Genomic DNA, 22,985 nt, shown 5'->3' on the forward strand with positions numbered 1-22,985 from the left:
CAGTGCAGCTGGCGCAGGGCTGTAGGAAATGAGTATGTGGTGAGGTCATGGGGAGCGCCAGGACCAGGTCACGCAGGACTTGGGCCACTGTAAGGTCTGGCTTTTCCTCTGTGTGAGCTCATGGGTCCTTTTGAGTCAAGGAAGGTGATGATTTGATTGGATGCTCACTGTATGGATAACAGAATCTGAGGGCGCGTCTGGAATTCAGGGGCGAGGGCTGATCTGAAGATAAAACATTTCAGAGTCCCCTCTCCAGGCACGGAGCGTGCATGAGGCCTTCAGTGCCAGAGCACTGGATGCACAGAGGAAATGAGTGTACAAGACGACGATCAGAAGTGTCTCTAAGGTTACGCAGGAGGCACCATGAAGTGGAACCCAGAAGGGAAGTGGGAATCGAGGCAGCTGGCCTTCTGAAAGGCAAGTGAAGAAAGCTTGTCAGGCCCTAGCCGGTGTGGCTCCGTGGGTGGGGCGTCGTCCCGTGCACCAAAGGGTTGCTGGTTCGATACCCAGTCAGGGCACATGCCCGGGTTATGGGCTTGATCCCCAGTAAGGGGGTGTGCAGGAGGCAGCCAATTGATGTTTCTCCCTTCTCTCTCTAAAAATCTATTAAAGATATATATATATATTAAATATATTTCATTGATTTTTTACAGAGAGGAAGGGAGAGGGATAGTTAGAATCGTTGATGAGAGAGAAACATCAATCAGCTGCCTCCTGCACACTCCCTACTGGGGATGTGCCCGCAACCAAGGGACATGCCCTTGACCGGCATCGAACCTGGGACCCTTCAGTCCGCAGGCCGACACTCTATCCACCCAGCCAAACCGGTCAGGGCAATAAAAATATATATTTTTTAAAAAAGCTGGAAACCAAGGCTGAGCCAGAAGTCAGTCCCCAATTCTCAACCACACAGCCCCCTTCATTTACAACAAAAAGAGGTTCCGGAGAAAAATAAATAAAAGTTTTTATTACAACCTAATCACACAGTACAAATGGAGATTCAATAAGAGCAGGGAGAAGGCGGGGGCCCTTTCCCCCATGCCCCTAAAAAAAAAAAATCACACCCTGATCAATAAATACCCCCCACCCCTCAGAGACCCAGAAGTCCCAGCCCCAGAACAGTCCAGGCTGAAGAATCTTTGAGTTTACCCCCCTCACTTCACAGAGGAGGGAAACTGAGGCCCAGAGAACTCCCCCAGCAAGTTCGTACGTAGCTCCTGGGGCGCGGTAGGTGTCTCGTCTCCCGCGCATCCTCCTGGACCAGCACCCGCGGACCCGCACTCACACCTGGACGCGGTAGCCCCCCGCCCTGCGCCGGCAGATCCTCCGCACGCCCACCCAGTAGAGCGTGAGCATGAGCGCCCAGTAGCCCAGGTAGGCGCCGGCCCCGGCCGCCAGGTGGCGCGCCTCGGCGGCCCGGGCGGGCCCGCTCCAGTCGGCGCTGGCCTCCTGCGCCACGCTGCGCGCCAGGCCGCCCAGCAGCAGCAGCGCCCACAGGGCCAGCGGCAGCACCGGCACGTAGTTGGCGGCCAGCTTCCTGCGGCCCGACGTGCCCCAGCCGCTCTGGTTCATGGTGGCCAGCGCCAGGAACTTGGCGGGCAGCAGGCCGCCCATGTAGAGCGGCGCGTAGAGCGAGAGCAGCAGCATGCGGGCGCAGCCCCGCAGCCAGGCCGCGAAGGCCGCCTTGGCCAGCGCCACGCCCTGCACGCACAGCAGCACCCACAGCAGCGCCCACGGGCGGCCCGCGTAGAAGAGCCGCAGCACCGTGGCCGCCACGAAGAAGGGGAAGAGGCCCGAGACCACCGCCTCGTAGGTCATCCACGCGTGGTGCCGGTGCCACCACAGCGCGTTGTACAGCCACTCGCGGAAGTACGACTTGGACCAGCGCGTCTGCTGGCTCAGCCAGCGCAGGAAGGACGCGGGCGTCTCCGAGTAGCAGCGGGACCGGGAGGTGTACCTGCGCAGCGGGGAGAAGTGGGCATCAGAAATGGCCACTAACCATGACCCCCTGGGCAAGCTTTCCGAACCGCTCTGAGCCTCGGTGTTACCATATTTATTGTTAAAATACATTTTTAAAATATATTTTATTGATTTTTTAGAGAGAGGAAGGGAGAGGGATAGAGTCAGAAACATCGATGGGAGAGATACATCGATCAGCTGCCTCCTGCACGCCCCCTACTGGAGATGTGCCCGCCACCCCAAGGTACATGCCCTTGACCGGAATCGAACCTGGGACCCTTCAGTCTGCAGGCCGGACGCTCTATCCACTGAGCCAAACCGGTCAGGGCTAAAATATATTTTTACAGATGGGAGAAGGAGAGAGAGAAACATCAATGATGGGAATCATTGATGGGCTGCCTCATGCACACCCCCTACTGGGGATCAAGCCGGCAGCCTAGGCATGTGTCCTGGTACGCTCAACCATTGAGCCACGCCAGCTGGGCAGTGTTACCCTATTTTAAAAGGGGTTAGTAATGGTTTGTACCTAGCCCTAGCTGGTTTGGTTCAGTGGATAGAACATCAGCCTGTGGCCTGAAGGTTCCTGGGTTCAATTCCAGTCAAGGGCACATGCCCAGGTTTTGGGCTTGATCCCCAGTAGGGGGCGTGCAGGAGGCAGTCAAGCAATGATTCTCATCATTGATGTTTCTACCTCTCTCTCCCTCTCCTTTTCTGAAATCAATAAAAATATTTTTAAAGCTGTTTAAAAAAAATAATAATGGTTTCTACCTAATTGTGAGGATTCAATGCCAAGTGCTTAGGACCAGTATATAGAGTACTTGTTCAATAAATGTTATCTACTCTGTACTACTGTTTTTACAATGACTAATAGTATTATTGCCATTACCAATATCATTACAGTTACTAACACTATTACTAACACTGTCGCTCATCTATTACGAATGCTCTGGCGCCGACTGTTATTGGCGGGCCCCATGGTGAGGAACAAGCCAGGCATGTTTCTCCCCAGAAGAGGCCACGTGTTAGGGCCTCTCCAGGGAACCATCAACCTCCCTTCCGGTGGCCTTGGCAGACATCACTAATCAATCCCCGAGGCTTCCAGCCACACCCACACAAGGCTGGAGTCCCTCGTATGGCACGCCATCAGGTGGCCGCCAGCACTCAGCTGGTTAGGAGGGGTCAGGCTATTCTGTCCCCACGGCATTACCTAAGAGTGTCCCGTCTCCTTCCCGTGTCCCTAGGCATCCTCAGTGGCCTCCCTGCGAACCCCCTCGCCCCTTGCAGTCTGTGTTCAAAACAGCAGCCAGAGCGATCCTGTGGCCACGTCGCCCATCTGCTGAGCACCCTCCCTCATTTTAGGCCGAAGCTCTTAGCCTGCCCGCAGCCTTTCATGGGTGGACTCCCTGCGCACTCTGTCCTCCTCTCCTGCACGCTCCCTTGTGCCATTTTCAGCCTCCATCCCTCTCTCGCCTCTGGCACCATGTGTAACAGTTCATTCCCTACCCTTAAACTTCCTATCCCCCTTCCTGGCTTTATTTATCTCCATGGCATGCGTCACTATCTACCGCACTATACGTTCTGTACTTTTCTTATTTTAAAAATATATTTTATTGATTTTTACAGAGAGGAAGAGAGAGGGATAGAGAGTTAGAAACATCGATGAGAGAGAAACATCGACCAGCTGCCTCCTACACACCTCCTACTGGGGATGTGCCTGCAACCAAGGTACATGCCATTGACCGGAATCGAACCTGGGACCTTTCAGTCCGCAGGCCGATGCTCTATCCACTGAGCCAAACAGGTCAGGGCTATGTTCTGTACTTTTCTTTCTGACTGCCTGCCTGCCTGCCCAGTCAGCGTAAGCATGCATTGTGTCTCTTTCGTTAACTGCTGCATCCCCAGACGCAAAACACTGTAGGCGCTTCACGTCTGTTGAGCGAGTGAATGCGTGGGGTTGGTTTACCCCGAGCTCTTTCTGGCCCTCCCCCGGGGCCTAGCTTTGTAGAAATCACTTTCCCCTGAACTGCACCTGCGAGTCTCATGGAGTTACATCTCTTCTTCCCGAAGCGCGTGCTGGTGTAGGCGCTCTCCCCTCTGTTACTTAGTTCTGCTCGCTTGCTCTCTCACTATCCATCTCCTTCCCTTCCTAACTCACTCAGAGTGACTGTGCTGCCGTGGTAACCTGTGCTGTCCGTGACAGAGCCATCTCACCCGCCGCATACTGTGTATCCTGTAGGCAGGACTCCCCACCCCCACCCGGCCTCACATGGGAGAGTCCATAGAGTCTCATGGTTCAGTGCAAATGCTACCCCTGCCGTCTTTCTCCCCCCCCCCCCCCCCATGGTCTCTTCCTCTCTCCTCTAATGTCTCACTTGGAAGAGCCCATTGTCCTGCAAGTGACTCTGGGTTTGGAGAATTCCTAACACACAAACATACACACACACTAACATGCACTAACACACAAACACACACACACACATACACTAACACATACACACACACTTGGGATACTCTTTGGCCTCCACGCCCACTCAACCACCTGGCCCCTCAGCTTACTTGGTGGCGTAGCCCATGCTGAGCATGCGGTTGGTGAGGTGCCGGTCATCCCCAAAAGTGCAGTGGGTGCCCAGGAACTTCTGGTTGTACCAGGCCTCAAGAAACTGCTGCAGGAGGTGGTTCCTGTACAGGCCTAGGTGGGCGGGAGGAAGGGGGGAGGGGTACAGAGCATCAGCCTCTGTGGTCGCCAACACTATCCCCACTCCTATCTCTAACCCCAACTCGTCTCCAATTCCAACCCCTTCCTTAACCACTTCAATCCCATTCTCAGCCCTATCACCAATCACAACTCCAGCCCCAATCCTGTTCTCAACCCCAAATCCTTCCTCGGCCCCATACCCATCCCAAACTTGCCCCAACCCTGTCCCTGACCCATACCCACTCTGACAGCACCCCCAGACCCTTCCTCAATCCCAAATCTATTCTCCACCCCTCCCCTACTCATCCTCGTCCGACCCATCGCCAACCCCAAACCTGGCCCCAACCCTGACCCTGACTCCAAACCCATTTCATCCCCTTCCCCAAAACCCTCCCCCAGCCCAGGGCTCATCCACACCCTTTCTTCAACCCATTCCCAACACCAAACACCATCCCCACCTCCAACTTCGCATCTTATCCCTATCCCCAATTCCTGTCCAAAGCCCCCCATCTTTGTCCGCAATCTTTCTGGCACCCCTTCTCCCTCTCACCCCATCCAGAGCCCTGCCAAGCCCGGCCCCCTGCTCACCGAGGGGACCGCTGATGCAGGACACACAGTGGAAGTAGCTCTGGCAGGCCCGCTCCACGTTGAAGGCCACCCAGTACCGCAGGCTGCTTAAGAAGCTGACCCAGGAGTCCAGAGGGTTGAGGATCCGCACGTCCCCCCCAACAGCCCCCACCCGGGGGTCATCGTCCAGCACCCGCACCAACTCCAGCAGTGCCATGGGGTCCAGCCTCGTGTCTGAGTCGCAGACCTGTGGGGTCGAAGAGGCCAGAATCAGGCTAGATCCCTGAATGGGGCTGGCGCTTGAGGCGAGGGCCCCCAGGGGTTGGGGAGCAGCTGGGACCCTCTGCAGCCAATTTGAACATAACCTTGAATTCTTAGTAATTTTCTATGTCTAATCACATTTTAAGATGACCGGTACCCTCCCCAAGACCCACGCTGTTGTATAATAAATACCCTCTCTGGTGTTTGGGCCAGACCTGTATAACTTTCTCCTAACAAACAGACTATGGCAAAAGGGATGGGATGTAACTCCCGTGATTAGATAACCTTTCATGGAAATGCTGAAGGGGTTTTGCAATGTAATTAAGGTTCCTAATCTCTTCACTGTGAGTTAATCAAAGGGAAGGTATCCAGGGTGGGCCTGACCTAGTCAGGTGAGCCCCATACAAGAGGGTCTAGAAGTCCGAGACTTTCTGTTGCGAGTCTGGAAGAGGCACGCTACCATGAGTTTTATGACTGTGGGGCGGCTACAGTGTCTGGACAGGTCCACGCCTGGGACTAATGAGAGGGCACAGTCCTCTCGTTGCCACGTGCAAGTCCCAGCTTGGAGGGCAGGGCCCTCCCAGCACAATGATAGCCAACAGCTGTAGTTGTCAGCTTGAACCTACGGTCCGAACACGTGGCCCCATGTGCCTGAGTGATGTGGGCTTGATAGAGTTCAGGTGCATGTAATTGAGTAGGATGAAAACCCACGAGAATGCTGTAAACATCTTGACCACACCCTTACTTTGCCTCGTGGCATCGGCTATAAAATAAAGACACGGCTTGTGGCCGTCGGCGCTGTTTCTCCATCAGAGGAGCAGCGTCCCACCCAGACCCAGCTTTCATTCTCTTGTCTGTCTTTTCTAAGCCTTTCAGCCGCCCCCACTCAGGTTCACCCTTGGCCGTGCCAGCGCGGCACATATGAAGGTGGAAAAAAAAATGTCAACAAATAGGTGAGCGTGGAAGGGGCCGCTGAGCCTCAGATAAGACCCAAGCTTGTGGCCTGATGGTACCCTGAACAGAGGACCCAGCTGGGCTTTGCCCAGACTCCTGAGCCATGGAAACTAGGAGGTAATAAATGTGTTTTGTTTCAAGCTGAAAAAGGTATCGTCATTTGTTACGCAGTAATAGAGAACGAATGCCATGCATTGATGAATGAATCGCTACATTGAATGAATGAATGAATGAATGAATGAATAAGTGAACAAATGACTATATGGAATAGACAGGTAAATGGATGAAAAAGTGAACAAGAGAATCTCAACACTGAATGAAGGAAGAGAATGAAGGGATCTCTCAATTTAATAAATAATTCTCCAGGCTGGTGTGGCTCAGCGGCTGAGTGTCCCGACCCATGGAACCAAGAGGTGCCCAGTTGGATTTCGGGTCAGGGCACGTGCCCTGGTTTCTGGTCGATCCCCAGTAGGGGGCGTGCAGAGGCAGCCAACCTTTGTCTCTCTCTCACCCATGTTTCCATTTCTCTCTTTCTCTCTCTCACTTTCTCTCTAAAATCAATAAAAACAAAACAAAAAATAAAGTTTAATGAATAATGCGATGGGTAGATGGATGCAGGAATGAATGCGTGAAGGAAATAAGTTCTACATTGGATGAAGAAAGAAATGAATCTCTACATTGGGTGGATAAGTAAATAAAGGAATGAGTGATCGCTTATTGGATGGATGGATGGATGGATGGATGGATGGATGGATGGATGGATGGATGAAGGAAGAGGTTCGTTACAATCGGAGGCCTCAGGGAAGAGGGATTCGGGTGTCAGGGCCACGTGGGGTGGGGGGCGCCTTCCACTCACCTGCACGTAGTCCACGGAGTCGCCCAGCGCCTTGAAGGCCGTGTACATGACCTCGCGCTTGCCGCCCCAGCGCTGCGCCACGCACACGCACCGGCGCGTCCTCACCAGCGCCTCCACCGCCAGGCGCCCCGGGTCCTCGGACTCCACCTCGCGGTAGGCGCCCGCGCCCGCCCCCGCCGCGCCCGCCGCCGCGGGCTCCCAGGGCTGGTGGTAGTTGCCGTCCCACACGTAGGTGGCGGGGTCCTCGTCGGCGAAGACCTCGCGGAACATGTCGACCATGTAGAGGTCCTCGGCGCGGTTGCCGTCCACCACCATGAGCACGCGCAGCCGCGCGCGCGGGTACAGCAGGGCGCGGGCGGACGCCAGGCACTGGCGCAGGTACGCGGGGTCCTCCTGGTACGCGGAGATGGTGAGCGCCACGCTGCGCGCCGTGGCCGCGTCCGGGGGCCCCCGCGCCGCCGCCCGCCGCGCCGCCGCCGCCACCCGCCGGTGCTCCAGGTACGCGAACAGGCTCTGCGCCACCAGGTGCGCCGACAGGAAGGCGCCGTAGAGGCCGAAGGCGAGGAGGCCGTGGCGATCGGAGGCGAGCGGCACGCCGGCCGCGTAGGCCCAGGTGATGAGGACCAGGATGAGCAGCGCGAAGGCGAGGGTCAGCACCCGCCGGGCCGGGCCGGAGCAGTGGCGGGCTGCCCGGCTGGGTTTGGGCACGTCCTGAGGGAAACGGAGAGGGGAGAGCAAGATTGAAAGGGTTATTTCCCCAAGCCAAGGATAGCATCCCCTTTCTTGTTAAAAAAAAAAAAAAAAAAAAGTAAAAATAAAAATAAAAAAAATCCCCTGAGTATCCAATGTTATTTTCATTAGTTAAAATAATTGTGGCAAACAGCCATCAAGGCATTCCCGATTGCGTTGATTCAAATGCATTTCCCCCACATTTTTAACAGCTCTTAAATCCACGAGGGTTACATTCAGTGGATTGTCACATTTAGTTAACAGGAATCCCCCTTTCTTGATGGCACATAAAATAATGATTCGGCCCTAGCCGGCTTGGCTCAGTGGATAGAGCATCAGCCTGTGGACTCAAGGGCACATGCCAGGGTTGCAGGCTCCACCCCCAGTAGGGGGCGTGCAGGAGGCAGCCGATCAATGATAATTGATGTTTCTGTCTTTCCCTCTCCCTTCCTCTCTGAAATCAATAAAAATATATTTTAAAAAATAATGATTCATTTCACGATCAAAGGTTCCTTACTGTTGAGACGATAATAGGAATAATAATATACTGTACATCTAAAAGAACAATACAGCCTTAGCCGGCTTGGCTCAGTGGATAGAGCATCAGCCTGCGGACTGAAGGGTCCCAGGTTTGATTCCCACCAAGGGCGCATGCCTGGGTTGCAGGCTCCATCCCCAGTAGGGGGTGTGCAGGAGGCAGCCAATCAATGATCCTCTTTCATCATTGATGTTTGTATCTCTCTTTCTCCCTTCCTCTCTGATATCAATAAAGAAATATATTTTGCCCTCGCTGGTTTGTTTCCGTGGTTAGAGCATCCACCTGCGGACTGAAAGGTTCCGGGTTCGATTCCAGTCGAGGGCACATGCTGGGTTGCGGGCTCCATCCCCAATAGGGGCCATACAGGAGGCAGCCAATCAATGATTCTCTCTCATCACTGATGTTTCTCTTTCTCTCTCCCTTCCTCTCTGAAATCAATAAAAATATATTTTTAAAAAAGAAATATATTTTAAAAATAAAAGAAAATACAATATGGTTTGTACCAGGGGCTTCTCTACGCCTTTTTGAGGAACTTAGTTTAAAGCTCACAACAATGGGAGTGTGTGTGTGGGGGGGGGGGGGGGCAGTGGTAAGATATGTACACATATAATACCTTAAAAAAATGGAAAAAAAAATAAAATAAACCTCACAACAGAGGAGTCCACAGGTGCAGCAGCCCGCCCACGCTCACACCTGGAAGCCGAGGAGCCAGGACTGGAACCCTAAGGATCCAATCACGAAACCTCAACCTTACATACCGGGCTTCCTCCTCTGCAGAGCCGGGTGGGACAGGAGAGTGTTTACCGCCGCCACCGAGATGGCAAAACGGAGGCCCGAGGAGCCAGGAGTGCGTGGCCCAAGGTCAGGAAGCCCGCAGTGGAGGAGGTTTCTCCCGTTTCCCACAGGCGTGGCATGGTTCACCACCTCCTCCCCTCTCTCCCTGCCAGGACCGGGTGCCAGTCTGTGGGGCTGGGAGAGTCCAGAATCAGAGGGGAGGGGTGCCTCCCGCTTTATGGGCTGTAAAATGGGGATTTAGCCCGTGCCACGTACTAAGCCCAGCTCTAGTGAGGTAGGTACTGTTCCTCTCTCCTGGTACCGATAAGGAAACTGAGGCACACAGGTGCCTTCTCTTGCCCAAGGTCCCTCGGTAGCCTGGCTCTATGCCCTCCTCTCTGCTCAACGGCCTCCTGGGGCACCAGGCCCCTCCTTGGGGTTTATTAGGAATTGAGGTAGTCATTAAGATACAGAGCTGTGCCCTGGCAGGTAGGTCCGTTGGTTAGGGGCCACATCATGATCCGCCAAGGTTGTGGGTTCGATCCCAGGTCAGGGCACATACAAGAATCAACCAGTGAGTGCATAAACGAGTGGAACGACAAATCAATGTCTCTGTATGTGACTTTCTCTCCCTTCCTCTCTCTCTAAAAATCAATCAATAAAAAAAATTTAAATATATATATATTTTTTATATTTTATTGATTTTTTACAGAGAGGAAAGGAGAGGGATAGAGAGCTAGAAACATCGATGAGAGAGAAACATCGACCAGCTGCCTCCTGCACACCCCCTCCTGGGGATGTGCCCGCAACCAAGGTACATGCCCTTGACCGGAATCGAACCTGGGACCTTTCAGTCCACAGACCGACGCTCTATCCACTGAGCCAAACCGGTTTTGGCTTAAATATATTTTTATTGATTTCAGAGAGGAAGGGAAAGAGATAGAAACATCAATGATGAGACAGAATCACTGATCAGCTGCCTCCTGCATGCCCCCCACTGGGGACCGAGCCCGCAATCTGGGCATGTGCTCCTGACCGGAATCAAACCCGGGACCCTTGAGTCCGCAGGTCGACGCTCCATCCACGGAGCCAAACCAGCCAGGGCAATAAAAAAAAATTTTTAAAGGATACAATACAGGAGTCACCGGCCACATGTGGCTACTGGGCCCTTGAAATGCAGCCAGTGTGACTGAGGAGCTGAATTTTTTTCATTTTATTTAATTTAAACTAAATATAAACGACGATCCTTGGTTCAGTTATTGGAAAGCGCTTAAGTGTGTTTGGAACAAGGAGGGTCGTTTTCAACTGTAAACCTTACGAAATCCAAGTATTTCCATGGGAAATGTAGCCTCTGTGTCAGATGGGCTACCCATCTGGATTTTGAAGCCTGAGTATGCAAGACAGAAAGTAAAATGTCTCATTCATATATTTGTATGGATGACTTACTAAAATGGTAATATTTTGATATAAAGCAACTATATACCTGTGGCCCAGTGCCCCTGCCTGTTTCACTATGGCCCGCAAGCTGTTCACATTTTTAAGTGGCTGGACAAAGTCAAAAGAGGAACCATATTTTGTGGCACATGAAAATTACATGATGTTCACATGTCAAGTTCTATCGGCACACAAGCACGCCCACAGTTACATGTGGTCTCTGGCTGAGTTCACACCAGGCCAAAGTTTGGCAGCAGAGGAGACCAGATGGCCGGCAAAGCCTCCAATATTGACTACCTGGCCTTGTACAGACAGCTGGCCGACCCCCGGCACACCTGGGTTAAATAAAACATATTACTAACATCAATTTCACCTGCTTCTTTTTACTCGGTTTCAGTGTAGCTACGAGGACATTTTAAACCACGTCTATAGCTCACGTTCCGTTCCTAGAGGACAGGGCGCAGGTGGAGCGCTCAGGCTGGCGCAAGTCAGCGCTCCACACCGACGATTGTTATTATTTCTCCCGCGATCCTCCGGCTCTGACCCTTTGCCCCAAGCGGAGCCCCGTCTGGGTTTCTGGGGGTGGCCAGCTTCATGCTGGGACTCACCCAGATGGGTGGGTTTCAATCCCACCCACACACATGAACACGCATGTATCGGCCGTGGACACCCACCCACGCGTACACTCACACACGACGAGTGACACGCAGACACGTATGTCCTAGAAGACGACCGGACACGTGTTCTAAGGCAGAACTTGGTGATCCTGAGACCCCCACTGACAGCCACAGGCGAACTGGGACATCCGCCTCTTGGTAAAAAGGAGCAATACCGAGAGCAGATGCCCACCCGACAGCAGACCCAGGCGCCCACCCAGGGTCTGGACAACAGAACAGCAATAGTCACACTGGGGTTCGAACCATATGAAATTGCCATTTTTTACAGGTCAACAGAGACCAGGTATCAGCAATTTCATCTGGTTCCACTTAAATTGAACACATCAAAAGAGAAATGCAGCCGAAACCGGTTTGGCTCCGTGGATGGAGCATCAGCCTGTGGACTGAAGGGTCCCAGGTTTGATTCCGATCAAGGGCATGTACCTTGGTTGCGGGCACATCCCCAGTAGGAGGTGTGCAGGAGGCAGCTGGTCGATGTTTCTCTCTCATCAATGTTCCTAACTCTCTATCTCTCTCCCTTCCTCTCTGTAAAAAAATCAATAAAATATAAATTTTTTAAAAAAGAGAGAAATGCAGATCCACCTGTGAAACACACACACACACCCCGGCCAACACACAGACATTACAGCAACACGAACATGGACATGCCACACACTACAGGTGGGACGGCCCCCGTATAGCCTGGACGCGCACACTCAGCCTCACGTGGTCGCTGGCCCACACCTGAGCTCACACCTGAAATCTCGGCACACGCGGTTCCCCTCACACGTGGTCACACGCCTGGTAGGGCCCCCCCACACGCACTCCCCTCACACACCTGTGTCATGGATGCGGGTCGTCTGGGCTCTCTCCTCGGCGGCTGCTCTCAGGGTTTCTCTGCGGCCCCAGGGCTGGGGGGGTCCTTTGTAGGCCAGCGCGGCGGGGGCGGGAGGAGGGGCTGACGTCAGAGCTGAGCTGGGCCAGGGGCTCTGAGGTCATGGCCGCCGGGCAGCTCCACCCGCTTCCCGCCACTACCCCCGCCCCCTGCGCCCCAGACGGCCTTCCTTCCAGGTCCCCCATCACCACCGCCCTCCCTTCTCCTCCTGGGTCTCCCCCATCACGCCCCTTCCCTCCCCGTTTTTCTCATCTCTCCCCTCTCCAATCCCTGTGTTCCTCTCCATCCCTGTATTTCTCCCCATCTCTCTCCCAGTCTCCATGTCTCTCTCTCTCTCTCCCCTTTTCTGTATTTCTCTTCATCCCTCCCCCCCTCTTTCCTCATCCCCCATTTCTCTCTCCTCCCCACATCCCCAGTTCTCCTCCCCACCCCCTTCTCACCCAGACATTCCTCCCCCCTGCACACTGCCCCTCCCCTTCTAGCCCCAGACTCTGTCCTGGGTTGGGTCCCCCAGGGACTTGGCTGGGGAACTGGCAGGAGGAGTGAAAGGACACACGTGCGTGGCTGTGGGTGTGACTGTGTGTGCGCTGGCTTGTGAGGCACGCTGTCTGGAACGGGAGCTGTGAGTGAATGTCTGTCCGCTCAGCGCCCAATTGACAGGTCCACGTGTGTGCATGTGCGTGTGTGCGTGCGTGTGTGCGGTGCCTGTGTGTGTGTGTGCCGGGGGCTGAGGAGGAGGCTGGGACCCTGGGATTTGCCTCCCAGGGGCTTGGGGGTCATCTCAGTTGCTGGCCAGGTGCCCCCAAGAGCTGCCTGGGAAGCTGAGTCCGTCTAAAGGTGCGAGTGGGGCCCTGGGGCTTCTGAGCCCCCAGCCCCTCAGGACCAGCGTCATTGTTTCCACGCCCTTCTTTCCACGATTAGGAACAGCAACACAAAACAAACCTGTACCTAATTCTGTCTGTCTTCTCCTCTTCCTGAGAACTGATAATGTGTTTCTCTCCCTCCATAGCTGTCATCCTGTGTCTGTGACTCTGATTCTTTTTTATTTATTTTTATTTTTTGTATTGTTGACCCTAATGAATATGCAATTATTCTTTTTTAAAATACATTTTTATTGATTCATTGATTTCAGAGAGGAAGGAAGAGAGAGCAAAACATCAATGATGAGAGAGAATCATTGATCGGCTGCCTCCTGCACACCCCCCACTGGGGATTGAGCCTGCAACCCGGGCATGTGCCCTTGACCAGAATCGAACCTGGGACCCTTCAGTCCGCAGGCCGACGCTCTATCCACCGAGCCAAAACGGCCAGGGCTCTCTGATTCTTTTTTAAATATAACTTTATTTTATTGTTTTTTATTGACTTCAGAAAGAGAAAGGGAGGGGGGGAGAGAGAGAAACATGGATGGGTTGCCTCCAGCATGTACCCTAACCAGGGATCGAACCCGCAACCTGGGCATGTGCCCTGACAGGGAATCGAACCTCCAACCTTCCTGCTCCAACCAACCGAGCCACCCGGGCCAGGGCTCTGCCTCTGATTCTTTATCCCTGTGCCTCCCCATCTTTTTCTCTCTCGCTTTGTGGCTGTCTTTCTCTGAGATGATCATTATGTCTTTGTCTTCCTGACTCTGTTTCTCTGTCCATCTGTCTGGTTCGCTTTCTCTGTATGTTCCTGTCTGTTTCTCTCTCTCTCTCTCTCTCTCTCTCTCTCTCTCTCTCTCTCTCTCTCTCTCTCTCTCCTGCTTATCTGCTTATTCTGGATTTGTGTGTGTTTCTAAATTTCTGGCTCTGGCTCCCTGATGTTCTTACTCTGCTTATTCTGTGCCTCTCTTTCTTTTTGAATGCCTCTCTGGCTTTCTAATCCACTCTCTCTCTCTCCCCTTGAGTTTCTCTCCTTTGACTCTCTGTATATATTTCTATTTCCTTCTCTCTGAATGCCTCTCTCTCTCTCCCCAGCTTTTGTTTCTCTCTCTTCCTCTTAGTGGCTGCCCATGTCTCCTTTCCCGCCTCTACATACCTATCCATCAGCCTATCTGTCTGGGTCTCTATCCTCCCTCGGTCCCTCTGCATCTCTGTGTCTCTTTCTGAAACTCCATCTCTCTCTCTCTCCCTCTCTCTCTCTCTCTCTCCTTCTCACTCACTGTTTCTCTGTGTTTTCCTGTTTCTAAGCCCCCCTTCTCCCTGCCCCTGGATCTCGTCCCACCTGTCGGGGAGCTCTCCCTGCAAGTGCCAAGCCCTCACTCCCTGGGTTCCCGGGAGAGGCAGGCTGTGCAGGGCCCGCTCCAGGTTGGGCCTTTGCCTGCGCCTGACTGTTGGGGGAAGAAGGCCAGTTCTGGGCCCCAGCAAGGGGAACCCCGCCCTCCCCCCAGAGCAAAGCTGGCCTGTGCTGACGCGGTTGCCAGGAGCCGGCCACTGCCTGGTGTCTGCCTGTGTCAGGATGATGGGTCCCTGGTGGGAGCTGAGCCAGGGCAGGAGGGGAGGGTGATTCCTCTACCCCAGGGTGGGGCTGGGGCAGTCCCCGGCTCCACTCAGAAGCTGGGTATTTGACTACCCCCCCACCCCACCCTACCAGGGTGGAGCCGCTGTATAAAACCAGATGCTTCTAAAACCAGAGTGTGGATACGGGAGGAGGGACCAGGGCTTTTAACTGCAATGGTTTCCTCCTCTATGGTCCAGGAGTCCAGACCCCAGCCCCTCCTCCCTCAGACCCAGGAGTCCAGACCCCAGCCCCTCCTCCCTCAGACCCAGGAGTCCAGGCCCCCAGCCCCTCCTCCCTCAGACCCAGGAGCCCAAACCCCCAGCCCCTCCTCCTTCAGACCCATTAGTCCAGGCCCCCAGCCCCTCCTCCCTCAGACCCAGGAGTCCAGGCCCCCAGCCCCTCCTTTCTCAGACCCAGGAGTCCAGGCCCCCAGCCCCTCCTTTCTCAGACCCAGGACTCCAGGACCCCAGCCCCTCCTCCCTCAGGCCCGGAGCCCAGGCTCCCAGAATTCCTTGCAGGGAGGTGACCAAGGCTGGAAGAGAAGACAGAGCTGAAAGCCAAGGACAGAACTGATAGTCCCACAGCAGGCAGGAACTGATAGTCCCACAGCAGGCAGGAACCTCCTGCTCCCCTCACTCACAGCCATTTCTCCCAGAAACCCCCACTCCAATGGGGCTGATCCCCGGACCCTGTTCTGCGTCCACCGTGGAAGAGTTCCGTTATGCTCAGAGAACCTCAGAGCGCGTTTCCAGACCAGGACAGAGGACATGTAAGGCAGATGAGGCAGACATGGGGGGCGGGGGAGGGGTAGGGGGAGGCACATTTGTTCACTGTAGGGATATCTCTTGCACTGCTGGCAAGCCGGGCCCCCAGATGGGCGATGCCAGGCATGGAGATGACTCAGACCCGGACCCAGCCCTTGAGGGGATGCCAGTCTGGTGGAGGAGACAGCTGTGTAAACAGAGGGCCACAGACCAGATCGAGGAAGCACCAACGCGGCTGGGGAGTCAGGGAGGGCTTCCTGGAGGAGGCGATGTGCTGAAGAGTTAGCCAGAGGAAGGGCAGGGGTGCCGAGAGGGCATCCAATCAAGGCATGTCCTGGCCAGTCAGGAAAGTACAGGTGGATTGAGATGGAAGCACCAATGGTGAGACACAGGGGGGTGTAGGGGTGGGGTGCATAGCAAGGTCCACCCGGCAGGGTTTTGAATGCCAGATTCAGAGGCTAGGACGCTGTCCTGGGGGCACTGGGGAGCCAGGGGAGGGGCAGGGGCAGCTCTGGCACTTGTGAGGGACACACCACGGTGTCTGGGTGGCGGGTCACATCTGGGTCCTCCCGGGCTAGAGCGAGCTCTGAGCCTGAGCCCGGAAGGTGTGGGCCGGAGGAGACTCGGGATGGGACGCGCAGAGTCTGGTTCACCCTGAGGAGCAAGGAGACGGGGATGGACAGCAGGCGTGGCGGGTGGGCTCGCCGTTCACTGGAGCTGTTCTGATGACGCCTGCACCATTTCAGGGGCCTGTTCTATTGCCTTGATATATATTTTATTGGATTTTTACAGAGAGGAAGGGAGAGGGATAGAGAGTCAGAAACATCGATCAGCTGCCTCCTGCACGGCCCCCACTGGGGATGTGCCCGCAACCAAGGCACATGCCCTTGACCGGAATCGAACCTGGGACCCTTCAGTCCGCAGGCCGACGCTCCATCCACTGAGCCAAACCGGCCAGGGCTTGCCTTGATATTTTATTATGAGGGAGAGCAGGGGCCCAGGCAGTACCCTGAGCATGTCTGTGTTCTGTTAAATACTTGAGTCCAGGCAAATGATTTCTCTGCAAGACGTCCTGGGGGGCGGGGTTGTGCTTTGGGACAGGTAGATACTGAGCAACAGAGGAGAGAGGAAGGGAGGGGGGAGGCTCACCTGATCCCCCTGTTTAACATGAACCCTGCCCCAACCCCTGATCCCCTCTACCCTCCTCCACTTCCTCTCTTTTCCTGGGCATTTCTCCCACAGAAAGCACGATTATAACTTGCCCGTTGATTATCTTTATTTGCATCATGGGCGTCTCCCGGGTTAGCCCTACCCAGGCAGCAGTCTCCACTGGTTTTGTCCGTGACTCTGTTTCCTCAGGGTCTGGACCGGCGTCCGGTACAGAGTAGCTGCTCAATGCGTACGTGTCGGAATGAATGCGTGAGGTCAGGAGGGTCAGAATGGTAGGTGGAGCGTGGGAAGAGAAAGAGGAGGAAAAGGAGAGGAGAGAAAGGAGGGAGGGAGGAGGGATAGAGGGGGGAGGATAGGGGAGAGGGCGGAGGGACAGGGAGGAAGGCAGAGGAGGGGGAGAGAGAGCGCCCAGCAGCAGGGAACCCCCCACCCTCCCCAGCATCCGAGTGTCCACCCCTCAGAGTGGCCAGTCCTGAGAGGGGTGGTGGGAGGAGCTGCCAGGGAGGTGGGACCCCAGGCCAGGCGTCCCAGATCGGCAAAGATCCCAAATCTGGAAGCAGACCGCCCCGGACTTCCCAGAACTCAAGGGCTTGGATCTCGGAGGCGCTCTGGCCCGGCTGGAGTTACACACAGACACACACACACCCACACACCCCTCACACCCAAGCTCTGGAAAACACCTAGGCCTCCACGATTCCACCAAAATGCTGGGGGGGACGGAGGCGGCGATGATGGCACACCCACCTTCTGCCTCTGGAGAGAGCTGTGGGACCTGGGGGGGCGCGGGGGCGCTATCTGCCCATAACTCTGTCTCTCCAGGTTAAGACCCCTCGGACCTGCTTCCTCCATTGCTCTTACCCTTTCCCGGAGGAAAACAGAGACAAAAAGAGCGAGGGAGAGGGAGAGAGACTTCCTTGTGGGCAGCTCCACAGGAGTGGTCTCATTTTCCAGAGAGGGAAACTGAGGCCTGGAGAGAGCAGTTTCCTGACTCAGACTGCTCTGTGCCTGCCAGGGAGGCTCTTCAGGGCCCGTCTGGGGTGAAGGCCGACCCGGGACTCAAGGTGGACCACGGCCCTTCAGCAAGGGAGTCGGGGAGGCACAGAGCAAAGCGTGTGTGCAACTGACCTGGGTCTGAGGGAGGAGGGGCTGGGGGCTGGGCCGCTGGGTCTGAGGGAGGAGGGGCTGGGGGCCTGGACTCCTGGGTCTGAGGGAGGAGGGGCTGGGGGCCTGGACCCCTGGGTCTGAGGGAGGAGGGGCTGGGGGCCTGGACTCCTGGATCTGAGGGAGGAGGGCTTGGGGGCCTGGACCCCTGGGTCTGAGGGAGGAGGGGCTGGGAGCCTGGACTCCTGGGTCTGAGGGAGGAGGGGCTGGGGAACTGGACACCTGGGTCTGAGGGAGGAGGGGCTGGGGGCCTGGACCCCTGGGTCTGAGGGAGGAGGGGCTGGGGGGCTGGACACCTGGGTCTGAGGGAGGAGGGGCTGGGGGCCTGGACCCCTGGATCAGAGGGAGGAGAGCTGGGGCCTGGACGCCTGGGTCTGAGGGAGGAGGATCTGGGTGTTGCAGAGGGGCCTGGCCTGGCCTTGGAGTCCATCCCTCAGCTCTGAGAAACCTCACAGACCCAGGTTCAGTTGCACACATGCTTTGCTCTGTGCCTCCCCGGCTCCCTTGCTGAAGGACCATGGTCCACCTTGAGTCCTGGGTCGGCCTTCACCCCAGACGGGCCCTGAAGAGCCTTCCTAGGAGGCACACAGCAGTCTGAGTCAGAAGACGGATGGGAGAATGGGGTGCCGAGGGCCGGGGAGGAGCCAGTTACTTGTGTGGTCTTGGCAAGCAGCCGATTTTCTTTGTTTCTTCTGAATTTATTGAGGTGGCCTTGGCTAATAAAACCATACAGGTTTCAAGCGTACATCTCTACAACATCACCTGCACACTGCACCGTGCGCTCACCACCGTTTTATGCCCCCGAGCCTCTCTTGTTTCATCTGTGAAATGGGACTACCTCAAATGGTCCCTCACACTGGAATATTTTTGTGAGTGTTAGCTGTTCCTCAACCAGCAGCAATGCAGGGTCCCCGGGACTGACTCAGGCTGCAAGAGGGGGACCCTGGCTGCCCAGGCTTTGGTCTAGGGCAGTGGTCGGCAAACTGCGGCTCGCGAGCCACATGCAGCTCTTTGGCCCCTTGAGTTTTTAGCAAAGGCCAGCTTAGGAGTACCCTAATTAAGTTCATAACAATGTACCTACCTATATAGTTTAAGTTTAAAAATTTGGCTCGCAAAAGAAATTTCAGTCGTTGTACTGTTGATACTTGGCTCTGTTGACTAATGAGTTGGCCGACCGACCGCTGGTCTAGGGAGTCAGCCCGGTTGGGGCTGGGAGGAGCTGGAGCTCTGGAGGAGCCAGCCACCTCCCTGCCGGGTGTAGCTTCCCCCTCCACCATCAGGCGAGGGGAGCCCATCATTGTTCGGATGGATGTGCATGTGCGTAGGTGAAACGGTGCTGGCCAGCCACCCAGCACGGGACCCCCGGGCCCCAGCCTCCTCAGGTCATTAAGACCCTCCCACCCCGGGCCATGTCTGTGAGCTTGGCACAGCAGGAAGCTCAGAAGTTTGGGGGGACAGACAGACAGCGCAGCACAGAGGGGTGCCATCAGGGGCGCCTCCCCGTAGAGGAGACCAGAGGAGCAGACGGGGAGGCCCCGCCTGTGGTCGGCGCGGCTGGCCCGCAGTCCGGGGCCGCCAGGAGGAGGAGCGAAGAGGAACGAACGCCGTCACGCTGAGCTGTCCGTCTGCGTCTGCTGCCCGCACCAGGCTGCGGGTTTCGGCCCAGACCCCATCCTGGCCGAGGCTCCCTGAGTCCTGGGAGGACATCCGTTTCCCAAACGCGCAAACTGGGGCTCAGGGAGGTGAAGGTGGGGGGGGGGGGGGGGCAGGAGCACACAGCCGGAAGCCGGCCCACCCTCCGCTCGGGGCACCATTCCGGAGCTCTGCAGATGGGGCTGCGGGCACAGAAGCATCCCCGTCCGGTGCACTGGCTAAAGGTGCAGATTACGGCCCTGAGCCCTGACCCGTTTGGCTCAGTGGATAGAGCATCGGCCTGCGGACTGGAGGGTCCCAGGCTCGATTCCGGTCAGGGGCATGCACCTGGGTTGCGGGCACATCCCCAGTGGGGGGGGGTGCAGGAGGCAGCTGACAGATGTTTCTAACTCTCTATCCCTACCCCTTCCTCTCTGTAAAAAAATCAATAAAATATATTTAAAAAAATGAAAGTTCAGATCACAGAGCCCCACTCCCACATACTGACTCGGTGAGCTCAGCGCCCCGGAAGTGACTTATACGAAGGCCCCAGAGTTTGAACCTGATGAAATTGCCATTTTTCCAGGTCACGAGGGGCCAAATATCTGTGATTTCAATTGGTTCAACTTAAATTGAACACATGGAAAGAGGAATTCAGACCACGTGTCAAGCAAGTACCTCTCTCTCTCTCTTCCTCTCCCTTCCTCCCTTTTCTCTCTGGGTAAAATGTTTAACCTCGGAGCTGGCGGTCGGCTGTGGTGCGGCGCCGCCGTGTCTTCCGGTCTCCTTCCCCCCGCGGCGCAGGGCTTTACGGGGTCACGTGAACAAAAGCATGATGGAGTTTTATGAGTCAACAGATTTTATTGTTCTTATTCCTTCAGTAGTTATTACAGTCATTTTCCTCTTCTTCTGGCTCTTCATCAAAGAAACATTATATGATGAAGTTCTTGCAAAACAGAAGAGAGAACAAAAGCTTACTCCTACCAAAACAGATCAGAAGAAGGCAGAAAAGAAAAAGAAGAAAGAAATCAGAATGGGAGCCTTCACGAACCCGGGACTTTAAATGATCCGACGACGCCCTGGCTGTAGAAGCTGAGCAACTTGTACCAGTTCCACGGAATGTGGTTGAAACGTCTAGTGATGTTAGAGAAAGAAAAAAGAAGGGACAGAAACACAAGCCTGCACTAGAAGAGCAGGTCACCAAAGAAAGTGCTGTGTCAAAGATCCCAAGCAAAACTGTAGGACCTGTCCCCGTGTCCCAGTTACTAACCCCCCCACCCCCCAAGCATTTGCCTCAAAGAAGAAACCAGGACAGAGAAGTCTAAAAATGGAAGCGGTATTATAAGCTATTTAACTTTATTGGATGATAGCATTTGTTTTTAATAACTTTATTTTTTTTGGCAGAATTTTATGATTTTATTAACACATATACAATGTGCACACAATCTGTCTGTTCACTTTCTTCGCTGCGCAGCCTGGCACTGGGATTGGTGACTCTGATGGCCCGCTGGGCTGCTCTTTCCGCAGTGGCTTTGCGGCTCTTTGGGGAGACACTGTGAGCAGTCTCAGCACAGTGAGATTTATTGCACATCAGCAGCGCTTCAAGCTCCTTGACGTTATGGACCAGAAACTTCCGAAAGCCACTGGGCAGCATGTGCTTTGTTTTCTTGTTGCTCCCATAGCCAATGTTGGGCATCAAGATCTGGCCCTTGAATCTTCCACGCACCCTATTGTCAATGCCTCTGGGTTTCCGCCAGTTCCGCTTAATTTTGACATATCGGTCTGACTGGTGCCGGGTGAACTTCTTGGTCCTCTTTTTGACAATCTTGGGTTTCACGAGGGGTCTGAGGGCAGCCATGGCACCGAGTAGGAGATCTTAATAACTTTAGAGCTTGAAATTCATACCTAATAAAATAGCAGATGTGCATACAAAATGTTAAAAATAATGTTTACCGAAGCATGATATACACACAGAACACTGCTCATATACATGTGCCATTGGCTAATGTTCACAAGGTTAACACGCCTGTGTAACCAGCACCCAGATCAAGAAGCAGGGCCCTTAGCGGGTTTGGCTCAGTGGTTAGAGCATCTGTTTGCAGACTGAAGGATCCTGGGTTCCATTCTGGTCAAGGCCACAGGCCTGGGTTGGAGGCTCCATCCCTAGTGTGGGGCGTGCAGGAGGCAACTGATCAACGATTCTCATCATTGAAGTTTCTATCTCTCTCCCTTTCCCTTCCTCTCTAAAGTCAATAAAAATACCTTTAAAATTATTTTTTTTTTGAAAAGCAGGCATCCCCAGCTGCCTCCTTCCAGCCACCTACCCACACACACATGCGCACAGGGATGGGCACTGCTCTAACTCCGTCAGCACAGGTTACCCGGCTGCACCCGTCATGGAGACGATGGCACCGTACCTCGCTATTGCGCCCGGCTTCTTTCTCAGGACATCCTGCCTACGAGACTGGAGCAGGTTCTGATCACTGGCTCACTGCCCCCCCTCTCCCCCAGAGGAGCATCTCGCTGTGTGATCATGGCGCTGGCCCTCTTCACCGTGCAGACAATGCCTCCCCAGGAGGGAGTGCTCATAGACTCCTTTACAAGTGAGAAGACAGGGGCTCAAGGGAGGAAGCCCGGAGCCAGGAGCCGGGGTCCCACATGGCTCAGTCAGCTCAGGGCTCTAGGGCCCCGTTCTCCCCATCGCGTGTTGTGTCCGCGTGTCCTGACCAGGCAACGCTTCTCAGGCATCAGTGGTTTCACAAGCAGCAGAGCTGGGGGGGTCGGGGGGCGGGGCGGGGGAGAGATGGGGGAATACCCTGCCCTCCACCCCTCACCCACAGCTTCCCTTTCGGTGGTTCCAGTTACCCATAGTCACCCGGGGTCTGAAAATAAGAAATGGAACATTCCAGAAATGATCAAGTGATAAGTTCTTAGCTCCACGCCGCTCTGAGTCGCCAGATGACATCTCACGCCATCCCACACCGTCCCACCCGGCACGGGGACCATCCCTTTGCCAGCGCCCCTTGCGGTTCCCATCGCCTGCACGCTAGTCGCTTCACAGCCCTCTCAGTCACCACATGCACAGCCGCACGTGTTTAGTGGTAACCCTTATTTTACTTATTATGATTTATAATTATTTACTTAATCATACTTGGTTATTAGTTTGCTAACCTCTTCCTGTGCCTAATGTATACATTAACCTGTATCCTACGTATGTATATACAGGAAAAACCATGGACATACAGGGTTCAGGACTAGCCACGGTTTCAGGCACCCACTGGGGGTCTTGGAAGGTATCCCTGCTAATAAGGGAGGGGGGTGACCATAGACCTGGGGTCCCTCCTGATTCTTTTTTTTTTAAAAATATATTTTATTGATTTTTTACAGAGAGGAAGGGAGAGGGATAAAGAGTTAGAAACATCGATCAGCTGCCTCCTGCACATACTGGGAATGTGCCCGCAA

General features: G+C 54.7%; 2 protein-coding genes across 3 annotated transcripts in view; both read right to left on the reverse strand.

The window, feature by feature from the left end:
* Positions 1-952: 952 nt before the first annotated feature.
* On the reverse strand, positions 953-12,307 carry HAS1 (hyaluronan synthase 1). Its single transcript, XM_054709990.1, has 5 exons — positions 12,262-12,307; positions 7,293-8,003; positions 5,243-5,468; positions 4,516-4,648; positions 953-1,957 (listed from the first exon to the last, which is right to left on the reverse strand). The coding sequence occupies exons 1-5, from the start codon at positions 12,268-12,270 to the stop codon at positions 1,282-1,284; spliced, it is 1,755 nt and encodes a 584-aa protein (XP_054565965.1). The 5' UTR covers positions 12,271-12,307; the 3' UTR covers positions 953-1,281.
* An 8,597-nt stretch (positions 12,308-20,904) lies between these two features.
* The window catches only part of LOC103297588 (60S ribosomal protein L32-like), a 54,185-nt gene continuing 52,104 nt past the window's right edge, over positions 20,905-22,985 (reverse strand). For both annotated transcript variants that reach the window (XM_054710002.1, XM_054710001.1), the window contains one exon: positions 20,905-21,428. In XM_054710002.1, the coding sequence (XP_054565977.1) occupies positions 20,932-21,381 (450 nt within the window). In that variant the 5' untranslated portion in view covers positions 21,382-21,428 and the 3' untranslated portion in view covers positions 20,905-20,931. The remainder of the gene's footprint in view (positions 21,429-22,985) is intronic.

The sequence above is a fragment of the Eptesicus fuscus genome, chromosome 21 (genome assembly GCF_027574615.1).
Source record: "Eptesicus fuscus isolate TK198812 chromosome 21, DD_ASM_mEF_20220401, whole genome shotgun sequence".
NCBI classification, from domain to species: Eukaryota; Metazoa; Chordata; class Mammalia; order Chiroptera; family Vespertilionidae; genus Eptesicus; species Eptesicus fuscus.

Bases quoted from the DNA above. Each gene is read 5' to 3' on its own strand.
- HAS1 (XM_054709990.1), bottom strand. The intron at 5,469-7,292 runs GTGAGTGGAAGG...TCGACCCCACAG, and splicing joins ACTCCGTGGACTACGTGCAG to GTCTGCGACTCAGACACGAG. The intron at 1,958-4,515 runs GTAAGCTGAGGG...CCCGCTGCGCAG, and splicing joins AGCATGGGCTACGCCACCAA to GTACACCTCCCGGTCCCGCT.